The sequence below is a fragment of the Arthrobotrys flagrans genome (genome assembly GCF_004000055.1).
Source record: "Arthrobotrys flagrans strain CBS H-5679 chromosome Unknown unitig_0, whole genome shotgun sequence".
NCBI classification, from domain to species: domain Eukaryota; kingdom Fungi; phylum Ascomycota; class Orbiliomycetes; order Orbiliales; family Orbiliaceae; genus Arthrobotrys; species Arthrobotrys flagrans.
In genome coordinates, this window is record NW_027137550.1 from 1,249,504 (window position 1) to 1,267,001 (window position 17,498).

The following is a 17,498-nucleotide window of genomic DNA, read 5'->3' on the forward strand; positions in this document are numbered from 1 at the left end:
TATCCTGGGAGGCTTCAACAATTTCGTGGATATAATGATGGGATGCGCGATTCTGGGACTCGAAACAATAGGGCGATGGGGATTTTAGAACGACGAAAACCACGAGGTTGGAATAACGTCACACAAATCGCAGGGCGTCCTTCTGGAATGGCCCCTGGAAGAATGGGTCTTGGCGTAGGGTCCGGAAATATCCAATCTACGAACTCCAATTCACTTTCTTCAAACGGGAAAACTTCTATTTATTGCTTCGAATCAAAGTGCGGCATAACAAAAAGAACTCCACGATGTCAACAACGTGGACATTTTAATCCTTGAACACGCTAAAAACTAACAACTGTGTCTGGGATCCTTAACAGCCCTCAGCCCATCAATCTTCCTCGCCAAACTGGCATCTTGAGCCTCCCTCTCTACCTTCTCATTCGTTAATTTCACCGAAATCTCATTAACCCGACCCGAGACACTATCCAACTTGACGGTTCTAAGACTAGTCTCATCCATAATCATCTTCATCGTCTCCGCAAATCCCTTGGCTCTGATTTCCCCTTCCTTTCTGGTATCCTCCAAGAACTTGTGCGAAAGATCCATCACCTCCTTTTGGCGAATCTGTTCTTCTTTCCTAAGATCATGTCGTAAAGCGTGGTCATCCGCTTTACGATCAGCGGACTCATCGTTTAGTTTCTTTGTGAAGGAGGTCTCGAGGGTAACAGCCGCAGCTTGGCGGTCAACTCGTTCTTTATCGAGCTTGGTCGTGAGGTTTGTGTCGGCTTGAGTTCGGGCTTTAACTTCCTCCTTCAGTTTCTCCTGTAAAGCACATTCGGCCGCTATACGGGCCGTAGTCTCTTTAACTAATGCCTCCTCCAACTTTCCGCATTTCGCTTCTAACTGCGTAATCTTCCCCATGACTTCTTTGTACGCTTGGCCTGGGGTTTAATGTACAGATTAACCACCGTCCGTGATGTTTGTTAACTTCTCTAGGCGGTGGAAGTACATACCGGCACTCTTAATACCATACCAAAGACCATAGACCATGGTAACAAAAACCGCAAGCCCAAGAAACCCTACAATGATCCCAAAAGCGCTCAGCGCAAAGAGCCAGGCGTAACCTGTCGCCGTGACTTCTCTAGAACATATAGATTGTGGAACTCCGACGAGATTCGTGCAGGGCGTTCCGGTCACCCATTCAATCCCATTTCTAGAATTAATTCGCCCGTCAGTTGCACTCCCTGACTATTTTGGTTGTGATACTTACAATAATCTGTGATACGGACCCGACCGAATCACTTCGGACGTTGTATATCGTACAACTGGTTCCATTTTTGGTGTAATAAAATATCGAATACGCGAAAACTCAATTAATTGGCCTCGGTAAAACTCGTTTTTCCTATGGTGAAGGTGACAGGCTTATATACTTTGTTCTACGCGTCCTTCAGGAGAGATCTTGAGCCCATCCCTGCGGCGGTAATGTTAGCGTATTTTTCGGACGGCCAATGGAAAGCGTGTAAGTCGGACCCACAAAGAATATCAGCCCCGGTTGAAGCTAGCGATTCTATATATATCGTTGTATGGCACAGTAACTGTAAAATCCGGGGGGTTTTTAATTGTATTTCTAGTTTTCTCAAAAATTAAAAAACAAGAATGAGTGTCAGTTTTACGACTTTGGAAGATACCTGCATAGGAAGTTGAAATTGTATTTTTCTATTCGAAGATATACATGAGATGCGGTTTGTCAAACGCCTAGGTGGCTTAGAGCCGGCCTTCCGCCATCCTTTCCAACTTTGGGCCCATGGGGTTAAGTTGAAATCATAAAGAACATCACTCTAGCCCTCAAACATTAGGGTTCTGGTACAGTTTTTTCAAAATCAAATACATATAAGGTGTTTTACGACTTTAAGATTGATATCAAGATTTGGGTGTGTTCCAGCCGACGAGGTGACCTTGGGCCAAACCTGGTAACCGCCAAGCCGACCCGACGACACACCGCTAGACTATTTTACGTACGACTCGCCGCGATCCACGAAAGATTATTCAAAGGTCGAAACGAAATTATTGATATACTAGATTAATCGGGTACGAATTACTACTCCCCGAGCTATACCAAGCTGCTTTGCAAATGATACTATAATGAGCTGCCACCCCAAACAAAGCTTTTCCACAATTCCACAACCTTTTTCTATCCACCAGTACCCGACTCAAGCATTATTAACAGCTTCAGCAACAACCTGTCCCACAAGTCCCAAAATCACAACAGCACCTTCAGCGCCCGCCATCAGCTCCCCGTAATTCTTTTTAATACCTTGCTTATCAAGGCTAAGATTTTGTTCTTGCTCTTCACTCGGTCCGATTAACTCCACTTTTTGCTTTCCTTTTACTACCTGCGTTTCTCCAGCACATATAATAGTAATTTTATACTTCCATTCGTAGCAACAATGTATATTGTAAGTTTTAAAACTTGGCCAGAGTGGACGTTTTGTTTTAAAGTCGTTGCGTTCGCCTTTTAGACGGGTGGAGTGGGTGCGTGAGACTTGAAGATTGAGAATTTGGCCGAGATCGAGGTATTGTTCTCCGCTCATTAGGTCCTAAAGATTGACATATGTGATTAGTATCATTCTTCATTAAATGAATTGATGTGAAAGCACGTACGTTAGATTCATCTGGATGCCTGTAGCCTGATACTCCAGTTCCACCTTCACGCGGGATCACATAGCCGACCATGTGCGGGGGCAAATCGGGTGATATTGCAAAATCATGGTTCCTCTCCGTGACGGAGTCCCGTTTTAGGACTCCGCGAGCCCGCATCATGGACCACATCTTCAGACACAGGGAGAACGCTGATATTTTGACGTCTGGAAGGTTTGAGGTGTCTCCGTAATTTAAGATACTGCCAGAGCTACTCGACCCCTTTCCACTGGAACCCGATTTTGGAATAATAGAGAGACGGAACGGGAAATGAGAAGGATTGTCGAGCTGAATAGTTGATGGACATGTAATCTTTAGGTCAAAGAAATAGTTTGGAATCTTGGATGGTCGGAAGACTGATTTAAGATTTTGCTTGAAACCTAATTGTTCTGTCGCAAACTGTGGCAACAGCTTGAGTGTCTTAATCCGTACTTCTTCAGGGACCCCCTGAAGGTAATGTGAATAGTTGATCGGGTGCTCCGAACTTCTGGTACGGACGACTAACGGGAAAATCGTGGTTGGTACATCAGGATCCTTTTTCCGCTTCTTATCACTAGGGTCCTGAACCTCCCTTTTCGAACGAAGACTAACTTCCATGACATATTCAACGTAGCATTCACCTTTGGTGCCGCCAAATTCGCCACAGTAGTAGAATACACCCGGAAGAGGATGCTGGGTAATATCCATTTCGGTATTGTTAAGATACTTTGACGCTTTCTTCCAGGTATCATTGTACTTATACTCTCCCGGTACAGTATGAGTAGGTATCTGAACCGATAACCCCCACGACTCTCGCCCGCTGGCTTCAGACACCGGTGGACCTTCCAGGAAGAATTTTTGTTGGAACAAAATGGCACGCCCACGGTAGTAATCCTTCGTTTGTCCATTGCTACGAACGATCAAAACTTTTGAACGGCCGTAAAAGTTGATGTGGACGTTATTTTGTCCCCCTGCCAAACCTGTTATGGAGTTGATGACTACATTGCCGTTGACGATATCCCCAGGTAGAAAGATGCTGTCCGGCCGCTCGAGTTCGACATCTATCCCTGGCGCAAGCTTGAAGCCGGCACGAGGCATTTTGTTGAAGTTCGGCTTATTGACAGTTAAGTGAAGTTTGAGTGATTTGTATTAAGGAGCCGTAAGGTGGAAAGGTTGATGGCTTTCTGAGCGTCCTAGCTGGCGGAGGCGGCCGGACTGATATCGAAAATGACCATGGAAATAGTACTCGTAGCCTATACTTAAAGGTTGATTAGAAAATAGCCTTTGTATCGAGGCGTGAATAGTAGAGCAGAAAAAGTAGGAATCAATTGACCGATGATGAGTTCGAGTCTAGCGGCAATTTCCGAGACTAGAAGGAATTCATACGCACTGGAGTACTGTTATACAGTAGATAACGTTAAAGCGACCGGTGGTTTGTGTTGTTAACGTTGGATAGCCGAAAGGGGTAAGGTTACACAGTCGTATCCGGGCGAAAGAGGCTGGAAATTTATGAGTTGGATGAAAAGAAAAGGGTGGTGCGGTCGCCTTTATACTTCTGACTCTTGCGCTCTTGACCCCCCTCAACTTATCTCAAACGTTTGCTGAAGATCCCGCGGTCTAGCTCATATGAGCCTCAGAAAGTATCACCAAGGGTCCCCGCCTCCTAAGCGAGTCTTCGAACCTCGAGACCAGGGTTCTCGGTCAAGATGCATGCTTAGTTGACTCGGAACTGGTATCGAATGACATAATAAATACCCTCTGAGAACAGACGGCTAAACTTTCTCCAACAAGGCTGAACTTCTTCACACCTACTCGCCGTAAAAAATTGTTATCTACCTGGATGGAATCCAGGCTGTGTCTTTGTCATCAATGCGCCCTCAAACCCATATGAGTCTCCTGTGTCTAGGCTATCCATTATCTCGTGATATTGGCTTGGTTGAAGTCAGTTTAAGATTGCGGCTCCGCCACAATCGTGCCCTTTGCGATTCGCGGGCGAGGCTTTGAGAATACTCAGACTAGACCAAATAGAGATCTCGTGCGAGGCGATGTTCCGGCGCCTGCTTCCATTTCACGATAATTAAATCGCATGCTGACACTGCCATCAAACGCGCCATGTGCATATTCACCATGACGACCGTATTAGGAAATGTTTGTCTGAATGTTTGCTTGGTGTTGCTAATGCGTTTTACAACATTCTTTACAGCATTATTGTGTTGTCGACAGTGATACAAGAAAATATTACTACGAAGGAATGGGAATCTATAACTCTTTCACCTTCATCCACATTTCATATCTAGTCGCGTCATAGAGCCAACCTCAATTTTCAATCCGATCCACCATGGAACCACCAAACCAACTCTTTCACCACTTCATTAGCGAATGAGGGCACGGGATCAAACCCGGCCCTTCGATCACGATCACCTTCACCTCTCCCCGAAGAAACATCATATACACTCGTCTCTAAAGACTTCGACAGTTCCGGCGTTACTCCTACGAAGAGGAGTGCCACGTGGTCGAGCGACGCCCGACTTAAATATAACGTACGATAAGCTTTGGTCGCGAGAAGAGGAGGAATCCTTGATATTATATTTAGAGGAAAGCGATGGAGTTATTACGATACTCTCGAGATGCTCAAGCCCTCAAAACCCTAGAATATAAAACACCACATCAAGTTATCAACAGACTAAGTACCTGGAAGCTCTAGTATATGGAAGCGATGGAGATGATCCAAGAAAAGGGCTGGCCACTGGACTAGGAATCAAATACAGAGATACACAATGCACCTATTACTGAGAAGTGTATATATTTCTGGCGAATGGATGCTCTCATCAATAGCGAGCCTAAAGCTGACCCTGAAACCTGCCTTTGGCTGGGCCCCGCGAAGCAAGCAGTCTTCTTTCTGAAAATAAGCGATCGAAGAAAAGAAAGCGACCATTTGGCTCCAATGGGAATGAGGAGAATAGCGACCATCATAACAAGAAGGCTCGCAAACTTCCCGGTTATGAACCCGGGAACTAAGCCGGGTTGAAGCAATTGTGCTCGCCGCCCGTATAAAGGCGGATATGGAGGGAAAGGAATTGAAGTTGAAGTATAAGATGTCTAAGACAAAGAGAAAGGATGAGCGTAAAAGACACAAGAAGGAGCAGGAAGACCGAGGGTGCCAAGCTGTCGCAGTGAAAACCGAAAGAGATGCACGGCTATAATTAGAAGAGGAGAATGAGAAGAGGAAAGATTTGGAGCACCTCAATACCTCCCACGCAATGTCATCACCGTTTGCAAACTTCCATCAACAAACATTCATTACCACCTACACCTCACGCGATGTCCTCTAACAAACCACCATCTCACTGGGCTCTGTTCCATATCCTGTTCCATATCCTATTCCGTTCACATTTACCGGAAGGTCTTCTAACAACCAAGACGATGGCTAAGACGACGACCACGACGGCGACACGTCTGAAAAACCAGTCCCTCCATTACACACTGTGTTCCCATCCATCGAATTGTTTCTTCGTAAAGACTCAAATTCTAGACCAGTACAACCAGCCATGACTATCTCATCTAACTCTTCGGATACTAGCATGGGTGTCAAACCAAGTAATGTTAAAGAAAATGCAGTCAAGGATACGGTTCCACCACATCCTACCTCCGACAACGACATCCCGGCCCTCCCCACGAGCCCAACCACGCTTTTGAAGGCCTTGAACGATCACGAGAAATGGACCAAAGAGATTCCTATCAATCTTAGCGAAGGAAAGACGAGGTTGGCTACTTTCGGCTTTCCCGAGCTCGGTACCGATAACGACAATCACGGCGACCGGCGAAACAGGATTGACGGGATCCTTCAATACCTGCTCAAACAATTCGAACTCGATAACGAAGGAGCCCGTGATCGATATGAATTCGAGCTCAAGAATCGCAAGCTCCAGCTTCAAAAGGAGAAGGAAAAGCACGATATTCAAGAGGCCCATAAGCAACGCGAACATGAACCTGAACGCTTGCGTATGGAAATCGAGCTCGAAACCATCCGTTCGACCAAGAAATCGCCATCACCGGATGCAACCATTCCACTTGCGGAAAAAGTCTCTAAGCAGTTGCAGCAGTGAACTATCTCCATTCGTTCGCCACCTAGAAATGTTCTGAAACTTCTAGCTCATTGTAATGAGCTGATTCTATTAATTTTTCAATTTATTTTTGCTCGAGGACAGGAGATATATGGAATTGGTATCTAGGACTAAACATCGGTACCTTGTATCTACTCTCAGCACTTGCATATATCCTATACGCATTTGTCTCAATAACAATCAATCTGCCTATCGAAAGTTTGAGATAGAGCTAGCTCGGTCAATAATTAAATTGAAATTGTTTGAACCACTTGACTTTTTAGAATGATCGTAGTAACTTGGGTGAACCTGAGGAGTCGTAGACTTAAGGAATGCAATCGGAATTAACCATATCCCTAGTCAATGCATCGATGCTGCTGTACCCTTGTAGAATATATTGACTAAGCCAAATACCTTTTTGTAAAGAGTAGATATAATATCGCAATTATGTATGTGATGACCAAGGTGATCGAATACTTCGATAGTACTATAGTTTGAACTACCAATTGAGCCTAAAGGAGAATATGATAACATACTATATGAAGCATCACCTCGTTCGAAGTTCATTCATAAAAACAAGGAGTTCCAAGAGTAGCATTGTGAAATACTGTATATCCTAGCAATGACGTAGCTTATTTGGACCGTACTAGGACATTGGACGAGGTCGTTGTCTATTCAACCCTGTAGGTTGCGTCCTATAAAAAACATTTACGGAAGAACTTTGACTACATTAATCAACCTCCACCCCCCTCTATCATCACCAACCTCCATCAGAAACCTTCATTACCAACCTTCACCATCGACCTTCGAAAGCAATCTCTACTGCCCAAACCCATCTTCAGAACCAATCATCAAGCTTTTCTTCTCAATCTCTCCCTAAAGAGATACATTCATCATGCCGATGCAATCTCGTATCTCAAAATCCGTTGCCGGCCTGCCAGACGCATCCGCAGATACCGAAACTGCTCAAGGGAGACACCAAATGCCACCCGAAGCATTCGTCGACTTAGGTGATGCCTTCTTAGAGGCTGCCTTCCTCCCACCTGCTCCTCCACCGAATCCGATGCCCCAGCGGGGTGGCTTCCGTCCCTATGGGGCTCCCACCTATGGGTGACGACTTTCAGACGCACGGAAGGGAGGATGCGACTGGTGGGACATGCAATCGGATGTCTATTGAGCTTGACTCAGCTCAGATACGTGACGTGTGGGGGTACTTCCTCTCGGAGGAAATCCTAAACGGCGGGTGGTTCACTCAAGAAGACCGAGACGGTCTTCTGAAATACCTCGAACAAGGTGCGAACCACATCGTGGCAATTGTTCGTCTCCCCATTCACAGAGGAGACGGCAGTGGACTGCCCATTACTCGGGGCGAAGAGATTTCCATTCAGCTCAATGAATGGGAACACACCTATATCCAAGCCACGAAGCTGAACCAGCAGAGAGACTGGAGCTTCACGGAATCCAAGATCACAGCATATGCAAACAGAACCATTAAGGATTCTTGTGCAGACTTTTTCAAGCTGCACGCAATCATCTGCCATCAGATATTCTCAAAGACCCAGCAGAGTGGCCCCTCCAAACCCAAGTCGGAGAGCGCCCCAGGGGCTTCCCCTCTCGCGCCATCGAGATCGAGAGTTGCGAGTCCACAAGACCTTCGGACAATGGAAAAGCGGCGTCCACGGCGGGGCGTCCGCAACGGCCTCAAATAAGCTCAAAAGCGATAAGGGGCCCGGGCTCCTCCCTACAGCTCCCAACGCTGTCGATAAAGGAAAGAAGAGGAAGATGTCAGAATTAGACATTAACCAAGGAGGATGCAACACAACTTATCGTAGCAACGGACCCAGCACCCCCTACCCCTACAAAAAGGCTCGCAGGAACTACTTATATGAAAATAGGTCTATTCCCGAACACTCTATTCCCGAGGACAAAGCTCCTAATAACGTGGCTCCTACGCTGGATGAGGATCCAGCTGTCGCGATTGCAAGATACCAGTATCTCAGTCGAAAGGCAGAACTAGACTTTCAACTCGAGATGCAGAAACTCGAGTATCAGCGACAACGAGAAGAGAGGGAGGCTCGTTACAAGGCAGAGGAGGCTAATAAGCAGTGCCACTTTGAGTTAGAGAAGTTGCGCCTAGAAATTGCGCTCCAGGAATTACCATTGAAGGGGAATAAGGGAGCTGGAACTTGCCCTATTATTTAATCGCTTAGGAGTTCGCTTAGATAATGCATGACCTCGAGACAAAGCGTGATTACTTTTTCACCTTTTCACTATCTTAACCACACCTTGGATATTAATATTATTCCCTTCTCTCCCAGAGCCCATTTCCTTCTCTGAACCACGTGTTCATGCCTGTGTAACTATATTTATGTCGAAGAATTTTCTGCCTCTCTTCCTTTAATTGTAATTGTTCAACTCCTTAGGCTAAAGACATTCTCGGGTTTAGTAACGTGACATTTCTCAAGTAAATTTCCCAAGATTTAATTAACCAAGAACGGTGTTCTATTTTCTGTCTATATTGGCTGCTCCACACTTTCAAATACTTCTCGAGGTGTATAGGCTTGATGATGAAATAGAGCGTCGCTCAGCCCGTATTTAGATTTGTGTAGAATATTTCTTTACTTCCCCCGCGGAAACCCTTTTTTTGAGGATTAAAATCCCTGTCGCAACTATCTACATCATGTAGGTACACGGCCGGACACATTTTTACAGTGCTTGCATCTGCACCAGTTGTCAAAGTTTTCCAGAAAAGAGATATCGCATCGTATCTCAGCCTCGGATCAGACATCTGAGCAAAACAAGAAAGTCTAATGGCAGTATCTTGAACTCGTGCATATTAAAATATATCTATGTATATCGTCTATGTCTCGACATCGATCATTGCCAGCTAATTGGCATCGACTGAGGTAATAGGTACAATGCTATAAGCGAGGTCCGTGCATTATCACGCCAGAGCGTCCGAGAGACTGAAATATGAAGGTGATATTTCATAACTCCTAAACTCATACCAGCCATATGATTACCAGTATACTTCCGTATCGTCGAGAGGTCCGGGTCAGCCTGACAATCCTCAGTTACCTAATATTAGGAACCCACCTTTTCGAAAGCCAGCCTTGCATTATACCCGGGTTAATTCAGCCCGAAGAAGCTTGATCAATATGTTCTATTTCCAAATTCGGTTCGCTTAGAAGTCGATGGTAGCACAAACCATGCAGGGTCCACCCCAACCATGGATACTGACAAACTGCACCAGTACCCAACTTCGCTTTGCAATTTTTAGCTGGCTGCAAGAGTCACGCCAGTACTATCGGCTAGAGTTGTACGGTTGTGCCCTCAGCCAGCACACGGCTGCATTAACCCATGTTCTTGAAGTTTGCTTGTCTCTTCCAAGCCTGTTCTGGAATTTGCAGCAATCGTATTTTAGACTTGTCTCCTGCGTAGTACCACCATTTGGATGGTAAAGTTTAGACTTATTTTCTATAAGTTTCCTACTGCCAGGAGCTGAGATATTGAATATTTCTATATAAGATCATAAGAACGCTTACTATGCCATGCACCCTTGCTAATTCCTAAATATCATTGTACATTCGAATATTTTATTCAACTGTTTACAATCCATAAAGTATAACCCGGCGTTATGAGCAACAATAATCACTGTCCTGGCCAGCGTAGTTGGCGTGGCATTTGCAACTGCTTGCGAGGCCGATAATTGCCTACGAGGTAAGAATATTCTCGTCATTTAACGTGTGTAGCCGGATTTCGATCCAAACTTGACTGACCAATTCCGGAGACAGCAATTCGGGCATCCTCAAGACTTGCCGAAGTCTCCGCAGCATGTTCAACATATCTCAAATCACTGTCACACCCGAGACAAGGTACAACAATCCTAATCTTGACACACATTTAACATTTTACTCGCAGATTGCCGATCAGATTATTTCATCGATAACATACACAGACTACAGTACTGCGCTAAATATTGCAGAAGAAACTTATGGCGCTAAAAAACGGACACCTTTTTGACACTTTAATCACAGTTATTAAAACCCCGCAACCACCCAGCTACCTCCTTGTACTTTGACAACTACTGTCTACGACCCGGCTCTGAAAAAAAGGGAAGCTGAGCCTACAATCCCTGCATATGCTTCTCCATGCTCCAGCTCAGCCTGTTTCACGAGCGCATGATCCTGACTGGGCCGATCGTTGTTACAGCGCCAACTCCTTCAACCATAATAACTTTACTCATACCACCATAGCAATAGCCGACACAAAGTCCATAACAGTTGCTGATGCTGCTAACCACGACAGATTCGACTGAGAACCCCCCAGGCCCGTCAGATATCGTCACAGGCACCGTTGCTTTCCCGTCTGGGTGTAAAATTTTCGCTCCACGCAGTGGCTTTAGCTTCAACAACGTGGCTTTTACTTTGGCTTTATCTCGCCTTCGGAATGCTGTCCTCAGTGCTACTTAAAGCCTAATTGCGAAGTCTACCAGCAAGCCCTACCCGAATCTCACTTTATATGTTTCTAAACAAGGACACTGACCACCGTATGTATTCTAAAGAGTGGGCCTCGGCGCACCTTGTGTGATTTACGCTAGCATCCAACGCCAAGGCGGCAAAGAGTCGACTGAGCAGTGCCCGTTAGGGGTCAGAGATACCAATTTTGGTAGCCCGGGTGGTAATACTGGTTCAGGTCCCTGCGCGAAAGCAATTGTATACACTTAACAACTAGAGGATCCATTTCATCCAACTTTATTTTTGTGGTTTAGGAACTTGCAATGTCATAGTATCTTATGTCTTTTGTTTTTTGTAAGTCCCTTCATGGATTCAACGGAAATACCCGGGTCGCGGGATAGCCAACGGCCGTTTTTTCGAAAATAGCAACAGTATTTTCGTGCATCTTTGGGCAACTATCTAAGTACTATATGTTTTGCAGACGTGGGATTAATTAGTAGAGATATTTATGTTCTATATGGCCGAGAGTCTGGGCTCCCTTTGAAGACAACTGTTGCAGATTTTGCGTTGTTGGGAACGTGGCAGCCATGACAACTAAGAGTAGATATCTGAGCTAGGAGCGATTTAACACACACGTTGGCATCCAAAAGATTTGGTTCGTCGGTTACTGATATAAAGCTTCTTTTAGCGATATTCATGCTTTCGTAAACTATTGGCTTGAAACTACGCGTTCGATTGCAACTCTATCTACTCTACGGTATGATACTATTTCACAACTGTTCTGTACCAAGCCGGTTGGAAATTATCCGGAGTCTTATCGCAGAATTTATTTAGCGTCTTCCGAAGCCCAATGCATGAATACATAAGTCGGTAAATTTACTTGTTGCTACCATAATATAGCTCCGCAGTACGCTAATAGATTCCACAACCCTTCGATCCTAAGTAGAGAGCCTTAGTGCTTCGAATTATGGCGTACAATTCCCCAGCTATGAGTTTCAGCTCCGCGCCAACATCAGGATTGGACCAAGATAACTACTGACGAACAGATGCTGAACACAAAAACTTGATCAAAGGTTTTGAGTCCTAGGAATCCGCACGACAGGAACTCGGCAAGACCCTAACGCCACAGTTTGTTATCGTCCAATGCGTTGCCATGAAAGACTCGAAAATTATACCCCAGGCTGTGGATGACAACTGGGGAAAACGGCAACCAAGCGTTATCGGGTAGTCCGAATAGGCCAGGGTACAGATCCGAGTGCGACTGGGTATACCCGATATACTAACTACTTCAGTCTTTACGACGTTTTGCAGACCATCCATATCGTAAATTAGAACGCCGCAGGGCATGGCACAGTCACACTTATGATACGTAGTCACTAAGGGATCGTTTCAATAGCTTCCCGATTTTTTGAGAGGCCTTAATGACAAAATATCTCAGAGAAAAACTATAAATGCCTTAGACTTCTTCCCCAGATTGTGTGATTTCAATCCAGCCATTAGCAGTTCATTTCTCTAAACCATATTTACTATACAACCTTCTTTATATGTAAATTTTATATCTTAAAATAATACAAAATGAGTACCTTGGTTCTACGAACCCTTTCTAAGCGACCGGCTACATCTATATCTCTCGGGCCTCTACAGGCCCTCGTAGCACAGAGAAGTGTTTCTAGTACAAGACTCAATAATAAACCCTCTCTTTCGCGCCGGACCGATGCTTCAATGGCGAACATGCTCCCCTCACCTCCTCTTCCAAAGATGTCTTTCCAAGACATATTTGCTACGTAAGTTTCAAATTGTGATTGTTAAAAATCTTAGTTTTAATCCCGTGCCTAGGTCCCAGGGTGAACATCAAGGTGTTTGGGAAAATTTTTGGGATAAGGGAACATATCATTGGTAAGTTACTATAAGACCCCTATCGAATAGTTTTCCAGGCTCGCAAAAGTCTCCTTAAAACTAAAATCACTAAAGCTGGGACCGTGGCCAAGCCTCCCATCTCTTGTTGATTTCCTTAGGGACCACTCTGATCTCTTCCAACCCAGCGAAATCCCATTAACCGCCCTCGTCCCTGGATGTGGCCGCGGCCATGATGTCAACCTCTTTGCAAACCTCGGAATGCAAGCCTATGGTCTCGAACTCGCCGCATCAGCAACAGAAATTGCCAGAGAATTCAGCGAAACAATTCCTCCCCCAGCCGCACCAGGTAGTCGAAGGTACGTCACCAGCGACTTTTCTCAAATGAATGGTTGAACTGTCTCGATACCAAACAATTCGACCTTATCTATGATTACACGTTCATGGTCGCGCTAGATCCCGCTAAGGGTCTTCGTGAGCAATGGGCGGAAAGAGTTGCGAGTCTTATTAAGCCTGGTGGTATCCTTATTTGTCTTGAGTTTCCTTTGTATAAAGCGTACGATTTGCCCGGCCCACCATGGGCTATTCGCTCGGAGAATTATGTTTGTTTACTTGAAACTGTCGGGTTTGATAGAGTCCATTATGTAAAGCCGAGAAGGTACCTCCCAGCCGGGAAGGATAGTGATATGATCAGTGCTTGGAGGCGGAAGTAGGTTGCTTTTGTCAAAAACTGGATAGGATTGGATACCCGGGCGTTTCTTTCTTGTTGTTAGATTGTCACTAGATTGTGGTAAACATTTGCTCTGTCACTTATTGAGAACTCTTGAAACGATTCTTTGTAGCAATTTTTATGAATTAAGTTGACGAGACCTCGAAAATAAGTGATAGAATTTAGAAGAAATGAAATTATTGCCCACAAAATAAGGATTAAATTTTATAAAATAGAGTAGAACTAGAAGTTGATAGTGTGGCTTTAGTTGGTATTATAAACAGTACTGCAGTGTGTAATAGTTGGTTGGCAGCCTTGTGGGGCGGAGTACTCTAGTGTACTAATACCGTCTCCAGCCTTTCCGAGGTAACTATTTCAACGCCTTCTATAGACGTCACATGTCAGAAAAGTCCCGAGACTAATATCCGAACTACACTATAGGCTGCCGTGCCAAAACCTTACGCCTAGCTGCGGTGCACAACAATCCTTGAGTAGTGTCATACTGCTTTATACTAAATCGTTGGAAATATACTTTCGAATCTATGGCTAATCTCGGCTTCTTATTCCGTTACACTTTGCTCAACCTTCTCCTAAAGAAAGATATGTGATAGGAAGCCTAAAAATTATAGCCAAACTATAACCCATTTTGATGACCTAACCTACGCCGAGCCGCATTCTAAGGCCCCGGACTATTACAACCTGCATTTTGCGTAATTGTAACCACAAACTAGAATAGATTCGACAAATCCATAGTCCAATTGCGAATTACTGTTTAGCTTTATAGAGATCGGAGAGTTTCCTCGCCGGTAGCAAACCTTCATCTGCATCACCGCCATTATCACGATCCCAAGCCCAACGGGCCCTTTTCTCTTCATCGATATCGCCTATTGCAATATCCAAAATATATTTACCAATTATTGGCAAAAATTTGAATCCATGATACGAGCCTCCCGTGGCTACGACCAAATTTTTGGAATGAGGGTGTTGAGTTATTAAGAAATCTCCATCGGGGCATATCATATCCCTAGGGCCGTATAGATTATTAATGAATAGGTTTCTAGGGAAAGAATTGAAATGAGACAGAGTTTGGCTATTCTTACCAACAGATTCTGTATGAGTGAGGGTCATAGACCAACTCTTTCGCCTTGTCGCCAAATATCCGTACTGCGCATTCATCTAGTTCTTTAACCAATATAGGTGGGACGTGGAATTGGTCATACATGTCCTTTTCAGGAGGACTTCTGATGGGGTAATCTACGCCTTTCGCATATACTTCGTTGTAAATGGGTAAATCTGACCCAATCTTCAAAGTACCATTTGAATGAAGCCCCATAGAAAGAGCTATCACACGGGTACGGGGTTAGTATAAAAGTACAATTAATCGAAAACTCCGACGGCTTATCACAAACTTTGCAAGGTTCCTGTGCCCTGTTGGAAAACGGGTGATTTTTTGAATTCCTCGCGCTGTCTTTCAGAAAGAACCAATTGGCCGGTCGCAAATCCTAGCGCTCCAAGCCTATGCCCCGGCTGTAATTCAGGACGATCTGGCGCGCTATCGGCAAGCAATTTAGAAGTGTAAGATGACGTGCAGAGCAAAGTTGTATCCCCCAAAATCTTTTCTCCCTCCGCCGTCAATACACCGATGGTATCGCCGAAGTCGTCGAATAATACCTTTGAGACAGTGGCCACCTTGTATTTCACGCCAGGTTGAGATATGACATAGTCATATACGGACTTCACGGCCTTCTCGGCCTCCGCACATCCGCTCATTGTATTTACCAATATTTGTGTAACACCCGTGTAGTCTGTGGTGTCGAAAAGGCCAGGGTACATTTGAGTCAACTCCTTGACGCTCACCATTTTTGCCTTATTAGGTATGCCCAATTGCTTGTATACATCGATGACACGCTGAGCATGACCGGTGTCATCTAGCCAAACCATACCAACTTCATGGAAGTGAGGTTTGAATAGGGGGTCGTTCCGCCATATGTCGACAGCACTCCAGGCGAGTTTGCACCAAAAGAGATGAGCATAGTCTGCGCGGACTGCCTTAGTGGAGTCCCAGGAAGCTCCAGCCTCACAGGGGAATGGCGTTCTATCGATAATGATCACCTTCGCCCCTGGGAATTTTTTCGTAATGTGGTACGCTGTTGAAATACCAAAGACGCCGGCGCCAACAATGACGTAGGTCTGTTTAGAGTAGTCAAGCATCTTTGAAGATGTTAAAGGCTCAAGAGAGGAGTTTTTGCTTTTGTTTCCTGCTAGTCCAGATAGAAAATATTCAATGATCTTTAGAACCAAAGCCATTGTAGTGTGAATCTTAGAAGGTCAGTAAGTGCTTTAATATACTAAATGATTTTAAATTACTTTGACCTATCTATGTCGTATCGTGACTATGGTAACTCATGGAGAGTGATGATTGCGATGATGATTGCGATGCTTTCTTCCGTGTGTAATGTAGCATGTCAAGATCACGCCGGGCAAGGACTTTAGTGTTGTTGTTGTCTCTTTTCTCCTCACCGTTGTCTCCTTTTTGCTTTTGCTAGTATTCGACATCCTGGTGTCTCCTCCTTCCTCGTCGCCTTGTCGCCTTGTCGCCCTTCATATTTCAGCTAGCGCAGTTAGCCGTAGTCCTTGTCCCTTGGAACACCAACTCGGCCTCCCGCTTTTGTCTCCTCTTTTCTCGCAAAGCACTACCCGCATTCTAAGTTCTCTCTTTCCTCACCCTTTTCCTCCAAATTTTCTTATTTAAGACTTGTCTCCTTCCTATCCTAGTTCTTTTTTCCATGTTTTCTCTTCTCTCTTTCTGCCTTAAAAATGAAAATCTTTTATCAAGGCATCTCTGCGTCAAGGCCGGTCCTATGACAGTATCCTGTGGAAATACCTGTCAATTGAACCTAGCGTCCGGATATCCGCAGAGCGAGAGTCACCTATCTTTTTGGCAAAAGCACGAAAATAATTTGGAGTTTCATATTCGATCAGACCACCTCTAGTTCGACAAAACTAATGTCCTCTCAGAGTGACGTTGCGCTAGGTTTTGTCCGTTGTTTTCTCGAGATTGTCTCCTTCCCGTGGATCTGGTAATAACAATAGCACCTTCGCACATTGCATTAGGTTGTGTATACGGCAGCTGCAGAGCTTCCTCTCGCTGTGGTCTAACATAACTAAAGCGACTCCTATATCAAGACTAGACTGGTGGCCTTGAACCCCTCTACAATCAATATAAGTTAACCACAAACTAGCCTGAGTCCGTAATTTTTTCATAGTCGGCGTACTCGATATTCCCTTTCAAACGATAGGATTTAGTGGCTCATGTTATCAATACATTTGGAACCCTTTTGGTGACCCTTATGATCAATATTATAAGATGTGTTTTCGATTTTCCCTTATCAAGACTGGCGAGAGAATGAAGGGAGGAAGAAATTAATCTAGTTGCTGTATAACATTTTCTATTCTTCTACAGAAATAATACTCAAGGCGATCTACTGGGCTAGACTCTCGCTCCCCTATTCGCCAAACAGCTGACTAATGGCCGTTGATCACATTTAGGCTCTATTCTGCTTGGCGTCATACTCTAGGAAAGAAGTTTATTCTGTAGATGCATCGATATCCACGATCTGAGATATAGATCTTGCCGGCCTTGCACCTAAAACTTTCTAAATCTGACTACCGTCCAATCAATCTCGGAATTTAATAGTCGTCGTTGTAGCTCTTGATAAG

General features: G+C 44.7%; 7 protein-coding genes across 7 annotated transcripts; 4 read left to right on the forward strand and 3 right to left on the reverse strand.

Annotated features, from left to right (window-relative positions):
- Positions 1–327: 327 nt before the first annotated feature.
- DFL_003487 (uncharacterized protein) lies at positions 328–1,314 on the reverse strand (the record flags this gene model as incomplete). The annotated part of the gene is made up of 3 exons (XM_067632430.1): positions 328–920; positions 993–1,192; positions 1,250–1,314. The coding sequence occupies 3 exons, from the start codon at positions 1,312–1,314 to the stop codon at positions 328–330; spliced, it is 858 nt and encodes a 285-aa protein (XP_067490700.1).
- Positions 1,315–2,189: 875 nt separating this feature from the next.
- On the reverse strand, positions 2,190–3,753 carry DFL_003488 (uncharacterized protein; the record flags this gene model as incomplete). Its single annotated transcript, XM_067632431.1, has 2 exons — positions 2,190–2,576; positions 2,641–3,753. 2 exons carry the CDS (start codon positions 3,751–3,753, stop codon positions 2,190–2,192), a joined length of 1,500 nt encoding a protein of 499 aa, XP_067490701.1.
- A 2,450-nt stretch (positions 3,754–6,203) lies between these two features.
- On the forward strand, positions 6,204–6,761 carry DFL_003489 (uncharacterized protein; the record flags this gene model as incomplete). Its single annotated transcript, XM_067632432.1, has 1 exon — positions 6,204–6,761. The coding sequence occupies one exon, from the start codon at positions 6,204–6,206 to the stop codon at positions 6,759–6,761; it is 558 nt and encodes a 185-aa protein (XP_067490702.1).
- A 1,088-nt stretch (positions 6,762–7,849) lies between these two features.
- DFL_003490 (uncharacterized protein) lies at positions 7,850–8,467 on the forward strand (the record flags this gene model as incomplete). Its single annotated transcript, XM_067632434.1, has 1 exon — positions 7,850–8,467. The coding sequence occupies one exon, from the start codon at positions 7,850–7,852 to the stop codon at positions 8,465–8,467; it is 618 nt and encodes a 205-aa protein (XP_067490703.1).
- Positions 8,468–8,540: 73 nt separating this feature from the next.
- DFL_003491 (uncharacterized protein) lies at positions 8,541–8,960 on the forward strand (the record flags this gene model as incomplete). The annotated part of the gene is made up of 1 exon (XM_067632435.1): positions 8,541–8,960. The coding sequence occupies one exon, from the start codon at positions 8,541–8,543 to the stop codon at positions 8,958–8,960; it is 420 nt and encodes a 139-aa protein (XP_067490704.1).
- A 3,986-nt stretch (positions 8,961–12,946) lies between these two features.
- On the forward strand, positions 12,947–13,782 carry DFL_003492 (uncharacterized protein; the record flags this gene model as incomplete). The annotated part of the gene is made up of 4 exons (XM_067632436.1): positions 12,947–12,999; positions 13,052–13,111; positions 13,204–13,418; positions 13,526–13,782. The coding sequence occupies 4 exons, from the start codon at positions 12,947–12,949 to the stop codon at positions 13,780–13,782; spliced, it is 585 nt and encodes a 194-aa protein (XP_067490705.1).
- A 761-nt stretch (positions 13,783–14,543) lies between these two features.
- DFL_003493 (uncharacterized protein) lies at positions 14,544–15,989 on the reverse strand (the record flags this gene model as incomplete). Its single annotated transcript, XM_067632437.1, has 3 exons — positions 14,544–14,802; positions 14,879–15,119; positions 15,188–15,989. The coding sequence occupies 3 exons, from the start codon at positions 15,987–15,989 to the stop codon at positions 14,544–14,546; spliced, it is 1,302 nt and encodes a 433-aa protein (XP_067490706.1).
- Between the last annotated feature and the right edge of the window lie 1,509 nt (positions 15,990–17,498).